At 37.6% G+C, this 18465-nt stretch overlaps 1 protein-coding gene across 1 annotated transcript in view; it reads left to right on the forward strand.

Annotated features, from left to right (window-relative positions):
- The first annotated feature begins 3572 nt into the window (after positions 1–3572).
- Positions 3573–18465, forward strand: part of pth1r (parathyroid hormone 1 receptor) — a 44862-nt gene continuing 29969 nt past the window's right edge. Inside the window, exon 1 of the mRNA XM_062428908.1 lies at positions 3573–3921. Within this exon, the coding sequence (XP_062284892.1) occupies positions 3853–3921 (69 nt within the window). The 5' untranslated portion in view covers positions 3573–3852. The remainder of the gene's footprint in view (positions 3922–18465) is intronic.

The raw sequence follows: 18465 nt of genomic DNA on the forward strand, positions 1-18465 counted from the left end.
CTCCTCACTGTCCATTTTTAAAACTCGTCTTAAAACCCATTTTTATTCCTTGGCTTTCAACCATGCATGAGACTCTGCTCCTGTTTTAGTGTTTTATGGTTTGTTTTTAGTTATTGTTTTATTGTTTTTAATTAGTTTTAAAAACAATAAACGATTATTTTAGTATTTATTTCTTGTTAATTGTTTTATGTTCCTGTGTTGTTTTATTTATTTGTGTACAGCACCTTGTTTCAGCTGTGGTTGTTTTAAAGTGCTTTATAAATAAAGTTGAGTTGAGTTGAGTTGAGTTTGCAAATTATTTTTTATAATAGGCTTTTTTCATGCCCATTTAACTGATCTTTAAATTCTCCAGATTTTTTTCAGTTTATATATCATCATGCACATCATACACATACACATCATGAGGTCTGTGGGTCCCCAGACAATGAAGAAGTAAAGCAAAATAAAACAAAACAAAACAAAACAAGAGGGTTAAATATTCGGGAGTGACAGAATATATTATGGTATATAAGTATGTAGGTATTGTTCTACTAAGCTTATATGCTAAGCCATATGCTTCCATATGTCTTTTGCTTGACCACTTCGACATACTTTCAGCTACAGAAACCATTCAAATATCCATATGTTTTTCGTTTATACTCATTGGTTTGTGGACTACCATTTTCAAGATTCAAGTTTGTATTTTGACTGTTGTCATCTTGGATGTTGGAGCCAGAAGTGACCATATTTGGATAAGAGGGTGAAACTGAGCCTAACACTACCTGCTAGCGTAGTTAGCATGGTGCATTCACAGTCTTTTTGTGATAATGCTAATTGCTAATGCTAACTTTTAAAAGTGAAAAACAGGCTTAAAACCATTCAAATAAAAAAGTACTTACCTCACAAAAGCTGAACATCTGACTCCTTAGAGGGTCTATTAGTATAACCTAACACTAAACAAGAATTGTTAGGGTGACAAAAATGTTACACTTCATGAACTGAAAACACACTGACATTGGAATGACTATACTGTGAATCTTGAGTTACACCCATGGTTATGTTACCTAACCAACATTGTTGCTGTGGCAGCTTGATGACACCCACCTGTCACTGACAGCAGCCACGCCCTTTATTAGGCATAACTTTAAGCCCTAATAAAATTTAAACGGGTGAGTTATAAAAAAAAATTCACCCCCTGTACAGTTCTGAAAACAGTTTTTTGTACCAGGCTATAAACATGTTTATTGCTGTTGTAAAGTTGGGCATTTTAACTTGGGGGGGTTTATGGGGATTGATCGGCTTTGGAACCAGCCTCAAGTGGCCATTTGAGGAACTGCAGTTTTTGACACTTCTGCACTGCCTTCATTTTTCAGCTCCTGAGGTTGCCTCATCTTAACAGGAAGCTCAGGGTGAGGCTTGTTTTTCAAAATAAAAAGCTCCAATGGTCCCTGTATGTTAACAGGAAACTGGTATGACCTAGTTTTTCAAAATAAAAGCCCAAGACAGTGCCTGCATCTTAACAGGAAGCTTTGAATGGGGTTGTTTTTCAAAATGAAAGCCTCCAGATGGCAGGCAGAGGGCTGCAGACAACACTGGAATTTCAAAATAAGTAATTCATTTCAGATTTCTGCATTTTCAGTTTATTCTTATTATGTTTTACAATCAACTACTACTTCTGCATATAACATATTACAGAAACTATTCAAATGTTAAGCCTGCTTTTTAGGGACAAGTGTGCCTCTATTGAACTTCTTTAACTACTCTTTAAAAAAAAAAAAAATAAATAAATATTGGTTGTCCCAAACAATTTATTATAATAGAAGTGAAACACTTGACAGTATTATAGTTTAGCTTCCAGTATTTTTAGCTGTGCTTTTCAGCTCATAGCTTCCTTAGATAATGCACTTCAGTTTCCAGTTCTAGCTACATTTCTGCATTTTCAACAATACATTCCAACTCAGCTGTTTAGGCCACTGCCTTTTCTGTTCCAAAATGATTAGCAAATTTAGATTATCTGAGTGATATTAAGACAAAGCATTTCTTCTTTCAGTCTTTTTGGGCAATTTATTTCAACTCCCAGATTTGACAGTTTAGCTTCCAGTTTTTCTAGCAATGTATTTCAACTCTATATAGAGTTCAGCTTCCGATTCTGCCAATTTTACATTTCAATTTCCAGGTTTTTCTAGCTCTGCAGTAAAGTGCATTTGAGCTTTTTCAAGCAAAATTAATTGAATGTTTCTGAATTTTCAGTACCTAATGCTTTGTGGTTTATGTCAGCATTCACATTCAGTGACATACTTTCTATGCAGGAAACACTTTGTTTGCCCTGTGACTGTTCATACATTTACTGCATGTCAATGCATCCATATGTTTAATTTCCCAACATAGTGTCCAGTTTAAAAGCTGTTAGAGAACTGTGTTAAATAGATGCTCCTAAAGCTCAAAATGTAAATTATAGTAAAACAGCTGAATGTGCCTGAGATAAAAACCGACATCTCCTGCATTATGTCTCGGTAATCCAATCCTACTAGATGCAACTTTTGAGAGAGTGCAGGGGAAAAAAGTGGTTTGGCAAAAACCCTGCGATCTGTTGAATGTAGAGTTTGTTTGAGGGGTGAGAAAATATGTCATTTCGGAGTCGTGGTTTATTCCAACGTAAGAGAGTGCGCACCAATCAGAGGCTTTTACGCTCCACCCTACCTGCCTCCTTTCCGCCCCCCCCTTTCCATCCACATAGGCTACTCACTACTGAACACGACCTGCCGCCTGCCACATCTGGAGACGCTTCCCAACACGAGAAACTTCAACTTTTGCGTTTACTCTGCGCAGAAACAATCAGGCGTTTGCGATTTATCTGTCCGTCAGGGTGAATTTGGCTTTCTCTTTATAGTAAGTAGAGCTTCTTGGAGCCAAGTTGGCGTCTGTCTGTCTTTCTCTGAGCTTTTTACATCACCATTGAGATCGCTTGGGAGCTTCATACATTCAGTTGCGGTGTAACTGCCACGCTTTACTGTGTTTTACTTCAACACAATTTCTATTAATAACATAAATTGACACATTTCCACGCTGTGCTCCTACTTATTAGTGAAAAAGAAACGTAATCAAGGAAAAAGAAGCACAGTGATGCGTTGATTCACGCAAATCAAGTAGTCAAATATATCATAAGTTTGTGAATTCACCCTCTTACAGTTTCAAGAATTGTCCAAATTGTTAATTGTTGTTAAATGTTATGATTAAACCCTGTCTGAGACCCTGCTGGTTTACTGTCGCCTGAGCAGTAGACTTGTACATTTCTGCGTTGATGGTGACATGAGTCAGAAGGGAATCAAACTGTGAAATTCAACAGCGACTGGTGATGGAGTGATACATTTCGGGCTTATTTTTGCCCAGCACTGATCTAACCCTTTGGAAGGGAAGACTGGAATAAGCCATAAGGCGCACAGTTCCATACTGAAGTGTTTAAGTTAGTCTGAGGGGAAATTTAAAAGACCTAAAAATACAGCGTTGGTTTCTTCCCTACAAAGAATCATTTGAACTTCCCACCGCAGAGCGAGAGCGACATAAATAGTTCTGACATGTGGATGTAATTTCAGAAGAGGAAAAAAGACAGATGCAGAGAAATAAAGAGAGCGGACTGAGTTTGAGCATATAGTAGATTATAGGGAAATTAAACCGAGGGCAGAGCGAGGCGATTACAGAGTTATGATTTCACAAGCGACCATAAGCATCGAGAGGGCAGATGGAGTAGAAAAAATATATAACTCACTCCACTTCGAAGAGAGTTAAGTAGATTAAATAATATAATTTGAGCATCATCAACATCTGTTTGAGCCCTGCAAGGACTCTTGAAGGTAGAGCTGCCTCAGGTCAGGGATGGGATCCGCTCTGCTGCTCCACAATCTGGACTTTCTTCTCATCTCACTACTCAGCAGTTTATGCCTGGTAAGTCATGTATTTTTTATTTTTTAAATATTTTTTTTACGTCTACACATGTAATCATATATTCTGTTTAATAACTGACCATGAATTCTAGCTTACAAAAGGTCTAGTGGTGCCTCCTCTGTGCACATCAGCATGTCAGACAGCAGGCAGAAGAGCAGCTGTTCATATGTAGGCTAACTGTTTTGCATCAGGAAATGTTGTAAAAATGTATTGCCACCTGGATTTTTATTGTGGCAAAGCATTCTGTCAATATTTGCTCGCTGCAAATTGCAAGTGATGTCTTGGGTAACCTATGGTCACGGTTATAGAAAGATAATGGTGTGCGATTTTAAAAATGTTAAAGCTGACATCCAGAAGAAAATACTGAAAGAAAACCAGTACTTTGTGCTCACATTCACATGCATACCTTTAATTGTCCCTGTGGAGTGTGCATGTCACACTTCTTTGTATTTGGTATGTGCTGCCAGTCATGTTATAAGCTCAAATTGCAGAAGACAAGTTTACACATTGACACACATATTGGCAGTTTCCTGGACTGAAGAGGTTGACATGGTTCCTAACGACAAGCTGCTGTGATTAGTGATTACACTCTTGTTCCATTAAATGCATTCTCATAGTTACATCACAATAACACAGTGTTTGTGTTTGTGTAACCTAGCTCCTATAATAGGTTGGGATTTGTGTTTACTACACATTGTTCCATAGCTTTGCAGCGCTCTACCCTGCTTTGACTGAAGCGATTCCTGCAGCCAGAATGGGAGAAAGTATTTCATTCACAACTCTTGCAGCACCTGAACAATCCTCCCTCTCTGATTCACAGCTGTGATTCTGATTTACGTTTGCCCAACATTGTGATTTATAATTGCGCTCTCAAATATTGCCATAGCTGTACTGTATCCAGAGGGCCTGCTGCACACACACATACGCTGTGCAGGCAGAGCAGCGCACCAAGTTGGTTCTGTGTGTTTTGGCTGAGGCTGTTGTGCATTCAACAGGCAGTTCGCCCAGGCTCTGAGGTACAGTGCATTTTCCCAGTGATGTGGTCCATCAATGTACCGCAGTGGACCTCTAGGCTCATTGGTTTAGATGGCAGAGGAAAACAATTATAACATAGCTATGTATTTATAGCTGATTCAACATTCAGTCGTTAAAGACTCTGTCTGTGAACGGTGTTTACCCGTTTTTAAGTTTGGTGTTTGCTTAGTCTTCCTCTCCACAAAAAGTATTTTTTTTCCAAACTGTGACCAAAAGGGACGTTGATTTTGCTGAATGCCAAAGCTAAGAGTGGAAAGTCTGTGTCTCTGTTTATAGAAAGAATACAAAGCTTTTAAAATTGAGACATACAGTTTACAAACGACAGGACCGACTGTGCCACAGGCTCAGTATATAAATGATGATTTCCTGGCACCATAAATGACAAAATATTGTGAAATTCCACATTGTGAAATGCATGTTCTCCAACATATTTATCTGAAGGAAATTGGCTTGTACAAGAACAGACGAGCAATCGCTCCATTATGTTTTACACCCCAGCAGAAACATCTCAGCAGGCATGCTGCAGAGACAGGGCACAGACAAAGCCTTACCTCATAGCGCCTTTGTTCAGTGTGACTGGCTGCCTCACTTACTCAGTTATTACATTTATTAAGCGGAAGCACTGCTTTAAGGAACCTCAATGAGCATTTAATTTCTACCTCATGACTGTGTTTTCCTCCGTGATGACTTGCAAGTGTTTGGATCCTCACTGGAGGGACTTGAGCTGTATCTCAATCTGTCTGCCATACCCACGCATTATGTCAGCTCTGGACAAAATATGATTTTGAAGGCTGTCATGTTTTGTACTGCAAAAAGCAGTTTTGACTAGTTTCAAATGTGGAAAATATCTGTTGTTGACTGTTTAAGCCCAGAGCGTTGTTTGGGTCTTGGTTCTTCTGGGGAAACCATGTGGAAGAATTTCTAAATTGCTAAAGTGTTATTTAAATCATTGCATTATTTCAGCCAGATGTTGGAAACCTAATTTTACACACAGGGTCTTTGTCAAAGTGATACTAAACTGAAATGACATTATAATATGAACAATGAAATACGCTGTAATCTTTATAAACACATATCTGCATACGAATGCAGAATGTGTCAGCAGTGGGACAAGATTTTGGTACTGGAAGCCCTCTGATTTCCATTTGTAGTCCGTTTGTAGTGCGTTTGTTGTCCGAGTAGTATTGACCAATCACATTTGAGTGTGAATGTGGAGAACAAAAGAGGTGGACGCATTGGCCTAAAAGCAATCTCGTAACCCATCAGCTATTGTCTGACAACGAGTTAGCTTTTAAAAATGTGTCTGCATTCATATACAGTACATATCATCTGAAAAGTCTCACATTGAATGGTTCAGGCCAGTAAAAACACACATGGATGGATGATTGCTGTATATTTTTCTCTACAAAGAGCATTTCATTTGATGTTCAGACATGGTCAATCAAGTTGAACTGCAAGATGTCAAATCTGGTCTACAGTTGAATCAGAATGGATGTTACATTAAAGATGCTAAAGGAGAAATGTGCTTCAAAGTGCACAAAAGAGATGGCTTTGTAATAAATCACACAAAGGTTATCATGCATTTCAAGTTAATGGTACTTAAAAGCACACCCTGCATGTCCCTTACAATAACCTTTCACGATAGCTTTATCCATCTCAGCCAAATTATCCTCAATGGAATTTCATAACACAGATTAGCGTACAGGATAATCTCATCTCAATCTGTCTATGGTAATTAGGGGCAGCCGACAACTTCTCGCTTATTCATGCGAACTGCTGGTGCATTTGTTAAATAGGCTTTAATATTTAAATTCATTTTTTTGTACGCCCCTTTAACTGATCCCCAACTTGACTTGTGATTTTTCCTTTTCTACTGTTGTCAGGGTTAGTGTGTGTGTGAGTATGAAATGAAGCATCTCCTCAAATGTATGCCATGCATTTGTTTCTTGCAGAGTGGTTTAGACAAAACTGAAGGGACAACAGTCTTTTTGATTGCCTCTTTTAGTTATACTTAGTCGGCTGCTACTTGCAGAGTTGTTTAACAGTAACTTTTTCTAATAAGAGACGATGCAGCTGATCCTGCAATATAAAGCTTGGTGATTGCATATTATATTCAGTATTATCATTAATCGTCTCTCCACTTAACACTTTGTGACAGAATTCTCATTGTGGGAATTAGAATTTAAAATTATTATGTCTAAACAATAAGTTAATTTTACTGTTTCAAATACTGATAAGACAATATTTTTTGTGAAAACATCCCTGTCAGGATTTTATTTTTTGCAAAATACTAAAAAACGTTTTATTCAATGAGATGTACATGAGTTAAAATTATATTATTATATATATGGAATATATTCAAACTCAATAGAATTGTAATAATAATGATGTGATAATTATTAGTTTTGTCCCCAGTTCCCATGGCTGCAATGACATAGAGCACACAAACAAACTTAATATGCATCACTCATTCATCATTCATTTCCATTTGAAAAACAAATGACACCTCTTCACAAAATTACAGGTGACATGAAAATAATACTTTTACTATAACAGGTTCTTAGCTAGAGATATGTTGCCAATTTGGACAGACAGGGGTGGGGGGAGTTTGTCCAGTCTGTTGGACCCCGCCTATGCATGGCCCTAGTTGTGAGCAGTGTGGTGGCTGGTGAAACACCTTTGTGGGCCACTGCAACTTGAAGATCCCCTACTAAATCAGTCTGTGGTTGCAGAAACCCCGGTTACCATCAGGTACTATGATGAGGTATGGTAAGAGTCTTGGTGAGGGAGGGGCTATCACCATAGTAAACTAATGTGCTCTGCTTCCTGCACCCACCTAAGCCGGTTAGTGGCAGAAGCTAAGTAGCGGATTGCAGACATCCCTACTTGTTACGGTTCACTCAGCAAAACTGCACTAGATGCATCAAAACACTCTGCAGGCAAAGGTCCTGCCAACCCACAAATTAGCCAACCCTGTGTATTAATGGGATCATCAGGCAGTGGCATAACAAAGTGCTGCCAGGACCAATTTATTCATTTCAGGATACATCTATGTCAACTGGGAGTCATTTTTTTTTATTAAAGGAACCTCCCTCAGATATACTTACACAGTAGGTATCATTAATTTGTGTTGGGTTATTATAAAATGATGGGTTCTGGTTTTTTTTAATATTAAATTATTTATTTTTGTATGATGCACGGCTAGGCTATATATCGTGACCTTTACTGCTTCCAAGAGGGGGCATGAAAACACCAGGAGGTGTGTCAACAATGATTAAGTGCAATTTTGGTGCCAAGAAAGACCAGGATTTCTTGCTTGCCTTCAGACCGCTTCAAAAGTCATATGATACAATTTGTATTATTGGTGGTTTTTCCATGTACGTTTTTTTTGCAGCAAAGGCTTCTTTTTAAAAAAACTGCTGTGTGCTTTTATGCTTGGCCTTTTAAATCTCTGCTGGGCATCACAAATATTGGCCATGGTCACCTTTGCAGTACATTTGCAGTTAATTATCCAATCAGAACCCACTGGTCACAAAAACAATAAAAGAACTGTAAAGAGAGCCCCCACCCCAAACCTAATCAAGTTAATCTTCTATTTTTATCCAGTTAGTTCAACTTTAGCAGTCGGGGATGCGTGGAGCAGATTGCTAATTTTTGCTTAGCTTGAGCGAATGTGAGCTCTCACATTGAGAGAAACCACAGACCAGGCCAAGGGAGGACCCTGACCATCTGGCCATGTTAATCCACCAAAATCTATACCAGAGGAAACAAACAAAAAATAATTGATATGCTATGTGGGCTCATATTCAGCATGGTTTCTAAGAACACTACTGGGATGCTATTTTTTGAGGAAAGTTAAACATGCACACGTTTTTTGTAAACTAGATTTTAGTCATCTTCAGGGCTCATTGGGTGTCATTTTGTGATTAGCTTTGTCTCACTCTACTTCATTATACTGGTCAGCTTCACAGACAAAACAACAGTGAGCTTTAGACTTGCCAAAAGGTAGTTGTCACTAATTTGTATGTTGCCTGATTTGACTTTGATGCTAATCCTTCAGGCAGGAAAAGGATGAAACATTTTTCATGATAACCTTAATTAGGCTTTACAGATAATGATTTGCTCCCACTATCTCTTCGAAGTGCAGGGCCCTAATAATGAAAATGATATTATCTGGTTGTTTGGAGATTTTTAATATAAATGTTTATTGTGTGTACTTCATTGCCAGGGCCCATTTAGAAAAGTCTCATCATTATAAATCTCGCTAAATTAAGGTTGAATAAAATTTGGATCTGCTAGAGGGAGGCAGGCTTCAGAAAATTACTGTCCCAACCTCTCTTTGTGTCATCATCAAATATCATCAAACCCTTTTCCACATTTTGTAATACCTCTCCTAGGATAAGAGCAACAGAGTAATCAAATGTATTATCTCTTCCAAACTGATTTATTTTAAGGTGCTGTATGTGCATGGACAGCCAGAGCTTTTATGATAGATCCACTCCAAACTTATCTATCCCACAACACTGTTGTGCTGTAAATAAGTGCATTCAAAGGGAAATAAAGAGACAGTCTGATTGGTTATTGCTGATGGTAGCCCCTACTGATGATTCATCATGTCTCAAAGTTCCACCCTGTTTTCAAATATACATTTACTGTTGCATGCCTCTGGCCACAAAATCACCAAACATTATTCACATTGCTCTGTGTGTCTACACCCCTGATTCCTGAAAATAGAGTCTGAAATGCTTTAATCAACACGTTTGCTATACTCATTTCTTCTCAGCCTGCCTCTTTACTTTTTCTTGAGTAAGACATTTAGGAAATTATTTTGGACAACTACGAAGTTATTACTTTTAGCCATTGGCATCAAATTTTAATTTGGCAGTAATTTCATATGATCGTACAGTATTGAGGATAATATGACCTGTTATGGTATTGTTCTGCAAATGTAAACCTTCATCAGTTGATTTTGTGTGCACTTTGGACAGTGGAACAACCTGTAAACACAACACTGCTATATCGTAACCTTTTAAAGTTGATATAATAATAATACCTTTATTTGCATAGCTTATTTCATACAAAGATTGCAGCTCAAAGTGCTTTGCATGCAAATGCAAAAGTTAGAAACAGTAGGACAAAGTCAAATAAAAGATCAAATAAACACAATGAATGAGAAACAAATAATACTACATCAATATTTTAAAAGGCAAACTGTTTATTTATACATTCAGCAGACACCAGCAATATTACCATTCGCTTGGGAATTGGTCGCCACCTGTTGCAACTTCCTGTACAGTTTGTTTCAAAAGCACCAGCCACATACTAAGTTTTAACCTAATCTTGTTTGCTTGAAAGTGCTGAAATGATGCCGATGAGAGCGGTGAGAGTGAACCAAAACCATAAAGTTGCAGGCCTAAAAAAATGAAACAAAGAGGAGGTGAAAGTAGAAAAAGACGCCAGAAGGAAAGTCCAGTTCACATTACATGTAGTCATGTGATCCATATGATCATATAAAATGTTGATTAGTGCAGCTTTAATAATTTTATGAAAACCTTTGTCTTAGGTTATCTATAACAGTGAAGTACAATTCATTGCTTTGAGAGTAAGTTTGATTATTTTATGTGTTTGGTCATTCCTTTGCATTGTTGACATATTCAATGTAACAAGATCGGAAAAGGATTCTTTTTAATATCTTGATTTCAACTGTGTCGACAGCTCACCAGTTTATAAATGTCAGTGCATGACTGTACCTACTATTAGCATTAGTCTTGTTCCCCATGGAAATTATGGAAGTGGGCTTACTGATAACATTAGCAGCTTTTTCCGACATGGAACTGGTGAACAAAAACTAACGACAAAAATATAAAAATCACTTTAAATTAGTCATCTTAAATCCATAATGATAGTCTCAACAAAACCATTTGATGTCACTTCTTATTTCCACTCTCATGCCGCAGTAGACAGCGTGCCAGTTGCTCATGCTGATGCCAGTTTGGACTGCTGTTAATGAAAACAGTAGGCTCACAGCATTGCACTATTGAACAGCTGAAGAGGACTGTATGATGTCAGTACTGCCATTTTTTTGCCCATTTATTACAGTGCTGAATGTCCCTACAAACACCCGGAATCAAAACCCTAATTAGAATTTGCATTCATTAGACTACCCGCTGTAGGTTGGTGTTCTAACACTTAAAATGCACAAAACAAGGACAGGCAATAAAATGGTTTCTCATGGGTCTTGGTATAAAGGGAAAAATTATCATAATTGTAGTGAGCGTATAGCTTTTGAAGACTTTGCCTTTAGCCAGTTTTGCTGTGGCTCATAATACCTTTCTGGTTATTGGTTTGTTTTTGTTTGTTTCTGTCTGCTGTATTGTCACACTTGGTTTGGAGAATTACCCTGAAACCTCACTCTACATAGAAATATAGTTAACCACCACAGGCAAAATGTGTATTAACAGTTATACAGGGCGACAACGGGTAGGGTAAGCTTTTAAAGTTGTGTTTGAGGTATAGTTATGGATAGTGCTTTAACCACAGGGACCAGGCAGCGCTGTGAAGACTGTCCACATATAATGCACTTGCTCCCTGAGTGAAATGTCACATCATCGAGTCACTGAAACACACCAAAAATAACATGTTTACACTCTCAGCCTCAACAGTATCATGTAATTGTGTGTGATGGACTGTGAAGAAATGGAGATCAGCAGTAGTATATAAAGCTAAGGGAATTGAGAGGGCGTATTTTTATGCACAGATGGCATTTTTTATTAAAAAAATGAATGTCAGCAATTGTTCTTAAATTACTCGGATAAAACTGAGATCCTTTTCATTGGTCCTGACAATCTGCATAGCATTAACAATCCATTCTCTCTTGGTCCCTCATCAATTAATTTTGCTCCAACTGTCAGGAGCCTGGCTGGGCTCTCTGATACTAACCTCACTTTTGAGAAAGACACTAACAAGGTTACCCAATCATGCTTCTACCGTCTGAGGATTATTGCTAGGATACGGTCAATGCTGAGTTTTAATGACACTCAAACTATCATTCATGCTTTTATTTCCTCACAGTTGGACAATTGTAATGGTCTTTTAATAGGTGTAAATCAGAAATCAAATAGACTCCAAGTTGTGCAAAATGCAGCAGCAAGACAAAAAACATGAAAGGGAACACATTACTCCAATGCGCTAGCTGCCAATTTATTTTAGGACTGATATGAATTCTTACTTATTACTTTCAAAGCATTTCATGGCCTCACCCTGGAATATATACAGTATCTGAACTGCTGTCCCCTTACCAACTAGTGTGCAATCTGAGATTCTTAAGCAGGAATCTGCTGAGTGTTCCCACCTGATGCCTAAAGACTTAACAACACTTACTCATAAAAAAAGGTCTAAAAACCAGGATGACAAAATAACCTACGATTATGTTGACATCATTTAGCTGCTGTAGTTACACACTCCAGCTTTCCAAAACTGCTAAAAAACACTAAGAACAATGTTTTATAGTGAGACGATGCTGTGTTCAAGTCTGAATTGGTTTAAGACAAAAACAAAACAAACAAACAAACAATAAAACCCCCACTTCATTAGGATAAGATCATGATTTGGTTTAAAATTAGCACTTGAAACGTGGTTTATACTTCCTTAAATTTACGCAACCTTTAGTGTCATGGCAACAGTAAACACCACTAGGTTAAGGATTAGGTTTTAAAAAGATGTCCTGACTTGCGGCTGGTAACGGGAAGCGAAAAGAAATCACCTCATCAAGTCATTTTGACGTCATCTGAACTGCGTCACTTTCTCAGGTCATAATTACGATGACCGCTAGATGGCATAAACATTTTTGCCAGGCTGAATTTACGACCTATACTGTAATTTTGCTCATGAGGACGGGTTGAGACTATAGGTGACCTAACGCTTGCTGTTAGGGCTTCTCAGCTATAGAGCAACCTCATTGAGGAACTCCTGCTTGCCACATTAATATCTTCTTTTAAATCACTTTATCGAAAAGCATTCTTATATATTTTCTTTTATTTTTGTTTACTTTTAATTTAACTATTGTGATAACTGTACTTTATTCTTGACATTGCACTTAAATCTCCATTTTCAGTTTTAATTCACACAGTGTTTTTACATTTTCTCCTTGGTGTTTTATTTCATCCATCCATTGTTTTAAGTTGTATTCTTTCTGCCTGCCTGTTTATTCATGACTGAATACACACAACTGTGTATTTTAATGTTGTGTTTTATGTGTTCATTTTAACACACTTTGTAATGCTGGTTGTGATAAGTGCCATACACATACATGTTATCATCATTATTATTATTTTAATTTTATTATTTAATTTCACCAGCCACATGAGATTTTGTGGTTGGCAAATTTTAGACAGTTTTGTAATTTAGTCCACAGGCAGTGTGGATTTAGGCAGCACAGAGGTGTAAACTCTGTATCAGCTGCTGTACATGGCTTGTCACTGTAGATTGTGAGTCACTGGCTGTCGTCACTGGTCAGTTAACATGTTTGCCAGAATTTTCCTGGGATCATCATGGGATTCAGCTCACAGAGGCAACTTGTAGTGGGAAAATACCCTTCACAAAACATATCATTATACTCACTGCAAGGCATATGCTTTACTGTAGCTGAGAGGATTCCTGAGATAACTGCAAAGTTATTTAATTTATTGAACCTTCTCCCTGAAATGCATACATCTTCGTGCCACGGTTGTCTTTTTTTCTGTTGACTGACACTTTGCTCAGTTTTTAGAGGGCCTGTGAGTCAGACTCATAACGTGTGTGTTAATATGAGAGTCTTCAGTTTCACTAGCATGGTAAGATTATACCATGGCTCTGTTTGGCTCAGGAAAGGGCTTGTTTTCTTGACTTCATGTGACCTCTGCTTTTTTTTCCCTCAACTTTTCCATTTGAGAAAAGCTAGAGAATGTGTAACTCAATGCCACTTTTACACCTCACTGAAAAAGGTACACTTCTAACATATTTTAATGGTGTGTCTTTACCCTGTGAACTTCAGCATTCATAAAGATCTACCGCTTGGCTGCGTGCTGTATGAGTTGTAGTTGGTGGCTTTTTTCCCTTTTTTTTCTATCTTTCTTTTTTTAACCTCAACGACTTAATGATGCATTTAAATCGCCTCTTTGTGCTCAGTGATCCTTTTTCGCATGTCACATCTTCAAAAGCTAATGAGTAGCAGTTTGACAAAAGTTCCGTAAGCGTAAAGGAGGCAGTATTTAATGATGCCAAAGACGCTTTAGTAAACTAGATCAGACAGTTTTACTCACAAACTGTTCGTCTTTCTATTTCAGCTCCTCATTGTGAACATGGTGACATAGATTAAATGATGTTATACTGCAGACAGACAGTTTCCACTTTAAGCTGAATACCAGAGAGACGTTGTATGCTATGATGGTTATCTCAGGGGAAGTTGAAGCCACGGCCATGTGTCAAACATTTAACATATATCGGAGTGGGGGGCTGTCTCTCTTCTGTCAGTCTCTGATAAGGTGGTCTGCCTTCTATCTGCTACTCACGGAGTGTTGAGAATGTCCAATGTCAACATTGCTTTCACTCAAGCATTGCACTAAGAAATTGGTGGACAGAGGAATAACAGTATATTATAACAATAACAATTCAAAAAGTCAGGGACGCATTGATTGATTGCATGTGCCGTGATGAGTTTGCGTCCTATGTGGTCTTATTTTCATCAGTTACCTGCTGTATCAATATTGTGGTGCAGACTTCCTTCCGGGCAATTGGAATCCCAGTGTACCTCAGTTGAGTTGACATGTGAAAATTCTCAGCTATGTAGATGCCTTTGCCATTGACCGAAGGTATCAGCTGAGCCCTACCCCCACTGTGGCTGAAAGGATTGAGTTTCAAATGTACAGAAGTTCCCAGACCTATTCTACTCTCCTGAATGCAGCATGAATTGAGTTTGTAGACAGTTATGAGTCAATTCCCCAAATAATCAACACCAGAAAGAGTAGGATTTCACACATCTGATCCAGTTGTTTGGATGCAGCTCAAATCCTGGGCAGGGATACTCCCCTGGCACATTACTTATGGCTGAAAGGAGGCTGGATTTCTTAAAAGGACCTTTATTAGTTTCATTGCAAAACTCTGGAGCTTATGGGTTTGTAAGTATGCAGTTCACAGCTCCAGATTTTCCAGCAAATAAGTAAGAAATCCTCTCACTTCAGTACAAGAGAAATCACAGCCAATTTAAATTCAGATAAGAGTGCAAGGTTTGGCTGATCTTTCCCGCATTAGCTCTGTGGCATTTAACACTCGAGCCAACAAGAGCACAAACTCTTAATGTGGTTTCAAAGTTATGGTTCAAAGTCGCTCCAGATCAAGTTAAAGAGCTCAATATGTTTATATGTGTGTAGTGCTCGTGAGATTTAATTAATGCTTGGAACTGACATTTACCAAGGCGATGTTAATTGTGTATTGAAGTTCAGAAAGATAATTAATTTTCAAGTGTTATTGCAAACTTCTTTTTTTTGCAGTACCTCCTCCAACATTATAAGATATTGTTCATGGGTCAAATGTTACTGTGTCTTTCCCTGATAGACTGGTGACATGAGTATTTGGACAGACTCTGTGGCCTCAGATATTTAGCAGGTAATAAGAAATAAATTAATGACTGAGAGAATTAGTTAATAAACAATCTATTTTTATTCCTCTACTCAAAAAACATGTTTTGGAATGCACTGATCACACAGAGCATGGTGTCGGTCACTCAGTCATGCTTCACCTTGCACCATGTCTGAAACCATGTGTACAAATGTGCACTGAATAGAGGCAATGTTTGAAATGTTGCCCATTGATTTGCTGCTACAGTATTTGTAGCATGCTGTATGGAAACCTAGCAGTGTTTCAGCTTTGAGTTTCATAATTGATCAAACTTTACCCTCCCTAATTTTAACACAAAATGAACCACCAGTTAGTTAGTTGTTGTGTTTTTTTGGGGGCTTTTTTCTGCAATTATCTTTATTGAGTTTTTTATTTGACATGGTGGTTTTTGGAAGATTAAAGAGCTCTGTGTGGAATAAGCGTATTTAATGTGCCATTGTTAGTTTTTTTCCCCTAAAAATAATCTGCCTCATAAGGACTACAGTAAAAATCTGTAACCGATTAGCCAATAAGGGGCTTGTATTCTCCATATACTGTGCTCAAAGACTCAATTTTGTTTATTTCTACAATGTTAGAGAATTCAAAGGCTGACTCCAACTTGCACAAACATTACAGAATTTCACTTATATTGCACTTACAGCTACAACAATTGTAGTGAATGAGGCAGTGAATGACTTTCAAAACACCAACAGTCAACAGAAGACAGTGTTGAAATGCCTCGATATCCCATCTAATACAAACTCTATTATATTTAGATCTTTAATACAATATATCCCTGGTATATAGCATGCTTACATGCCCTTACAAGCCCCATACATTTTGTAATTTTAATCAATAATTAAAGTTATTAAAATAATGGAAAATCTAGTTTAAAAAATGTTTAGTATTTGAATTCAATTTATAATTATATTTCAACCAGATCCATAACGCCAATGGAATAACAATGAAGGTAATTGGAGTACTTGGTGTTGGTAGAGTGTTGTCACTGTGTAATTATACCACTGGCACTATTACTACTACCACTGTAAATACAGAGTCTGTGTGAGTTGAGGAACGGAGAATTGTGGGAAACTGAGTCCATGCTGAGGGATGTGAAGCCCTGTCAATTTCACAATATTGACAGGGAAATTCAGTATTCTGTCTTGGGTACATTTGAAGGGAATTATAACAATTATGTAGATGAGGAAAATGGTAAGAACCCTTGGTACAGTATAAGCCTTTGATGTGCAGAGGATCAGTTCTACTTCAATTTAGTACAGCTTCCATGGCTGTATGGATTTATTTAGATTTACACCTAGAAACGACTCATCATAGGCAACAGTGCAAATCACCAGCTAAAGATGATTGATTTTGTTGTGAAAAAACATCATATATAGCAAGGTGTTGCATTTTGTTTATCCTTATAGTGACTGAGGTGCCATTCACTCCAACTTTGTTACTTAGTTGTGTTTTCAGCAAGCCACAGGTGTGATATCGATTTGTGCCATTCTCATCCGTGCACACTGTTTGCCTTTTGCAACAGACGCTGCCTTTTACCCATGAGCTCAAGTCATTTTCAGTCAAATAAAAACAAGGTTCAAAGACCTGAGCACCAGTGACCTTGTAGTAAGTGGAAGGTGGAAAGCTCATGCTGACAGGCCAGTCGCAGGCCTCTCAGTTGGAATACACCGTGAACAGTGTAGCCCATGTAAGTGAGAGCTTTCTTCACCCACTAGACAGTCTGAGCATCATTGTCCTCAACTGCACACATTACCATGTGTGTCTCGGATATGTATTAAATCCCTGAAATGCAGCTATAATGTGATGTATATATGTGGCTCTGTAATCCATTAATGGCTCGGCATGTCATTTAGTGGCTTTATAGAATCAGATTTGTGGAAGAACAGCTTTTTATAGAGTCAGCAGGCATGTAGACAGCTCTAGAAAGTAAATGTGTAGTAAAGATTTTTCTCTAACACGTTTGTCTTATACTTATTTGGTGAGGGGATAGGAGGGAGAACAGGGAGAAACAGTTTGCTTTGTTTTCATGTAATAGTGACTTGCTGTTTGATTTGCTGTAATTTGCAAACAAAAAACTAATAAATACATTTATAAAAAAAAGTGTAGTAAAGTAAATGAAAATGAAATGAAAATTACTGATACAAGCAAAAGTAATGGTGACGCTGTTTACTTGCCATTCATGCAATCTTTTAAGTGTTGAAGATTGCACACTATCTGGCTTGAATTGTCGAATGATGGAAGCTACAATTTGATTTTTATTTAATCTTTCCTAGTAACTTGTGTTCAAGTGGATGTGTGTCATGTGAAAGCTTTTTCCTAGAAGCCATTCTGTGAATTATAACACATGTTATTTATGTTAACCCTTACAGCTACACCTCAGGGGAAGATGAAACATATGCAAATTATAAACATCATTTTGAAGGCATTAATATTGTTCTCATCATGTTTTATTAAATCGTACACAGGATACAAGCACATGGTTCAATTATATAAATATGGATATCTTCGCTTTGAAAAGAAATTGGAACACATTTAAATAATTTGGACACATTTCAACATTATTCATTATGCTTTGAAATCTGCATAGATTTTATGATAATTGTGATTTAAATATTAAATTCTGATTTTCTGTGGTGTTAAGTTAAAGAGCTCTGACATGGCTTAGCCTTTGCTTCGTGATTTTAAATTATGTTTGTGTTAGAATGGCTCCACTGAAAACCACTTCAATCAAAGGTGACCATCTGCACAAGGCTGGCTCTCAGCAGCCTTTTCAATAAGCGAATCACAAGGCTGGAATATTAGTAGGCAATGAAAGACACCTTAGGTGATTAAGAGATGCCTAATTAGTCTACAATT

The sequence above is a fragment of the Scomber scombrus genome, chromosome 11 (genome assembly GCF_963691925.1).
Source record: "Scomber scombrus chromosome 11, fScoSco1.1, whole genome shotgun sequence".
Taxonomy (NCBI): Eukaryota; Metazoa; Chordata; class Actinopteri; order Scombriformes; family Scombridae; genus Scomber; species Scomber scombrus.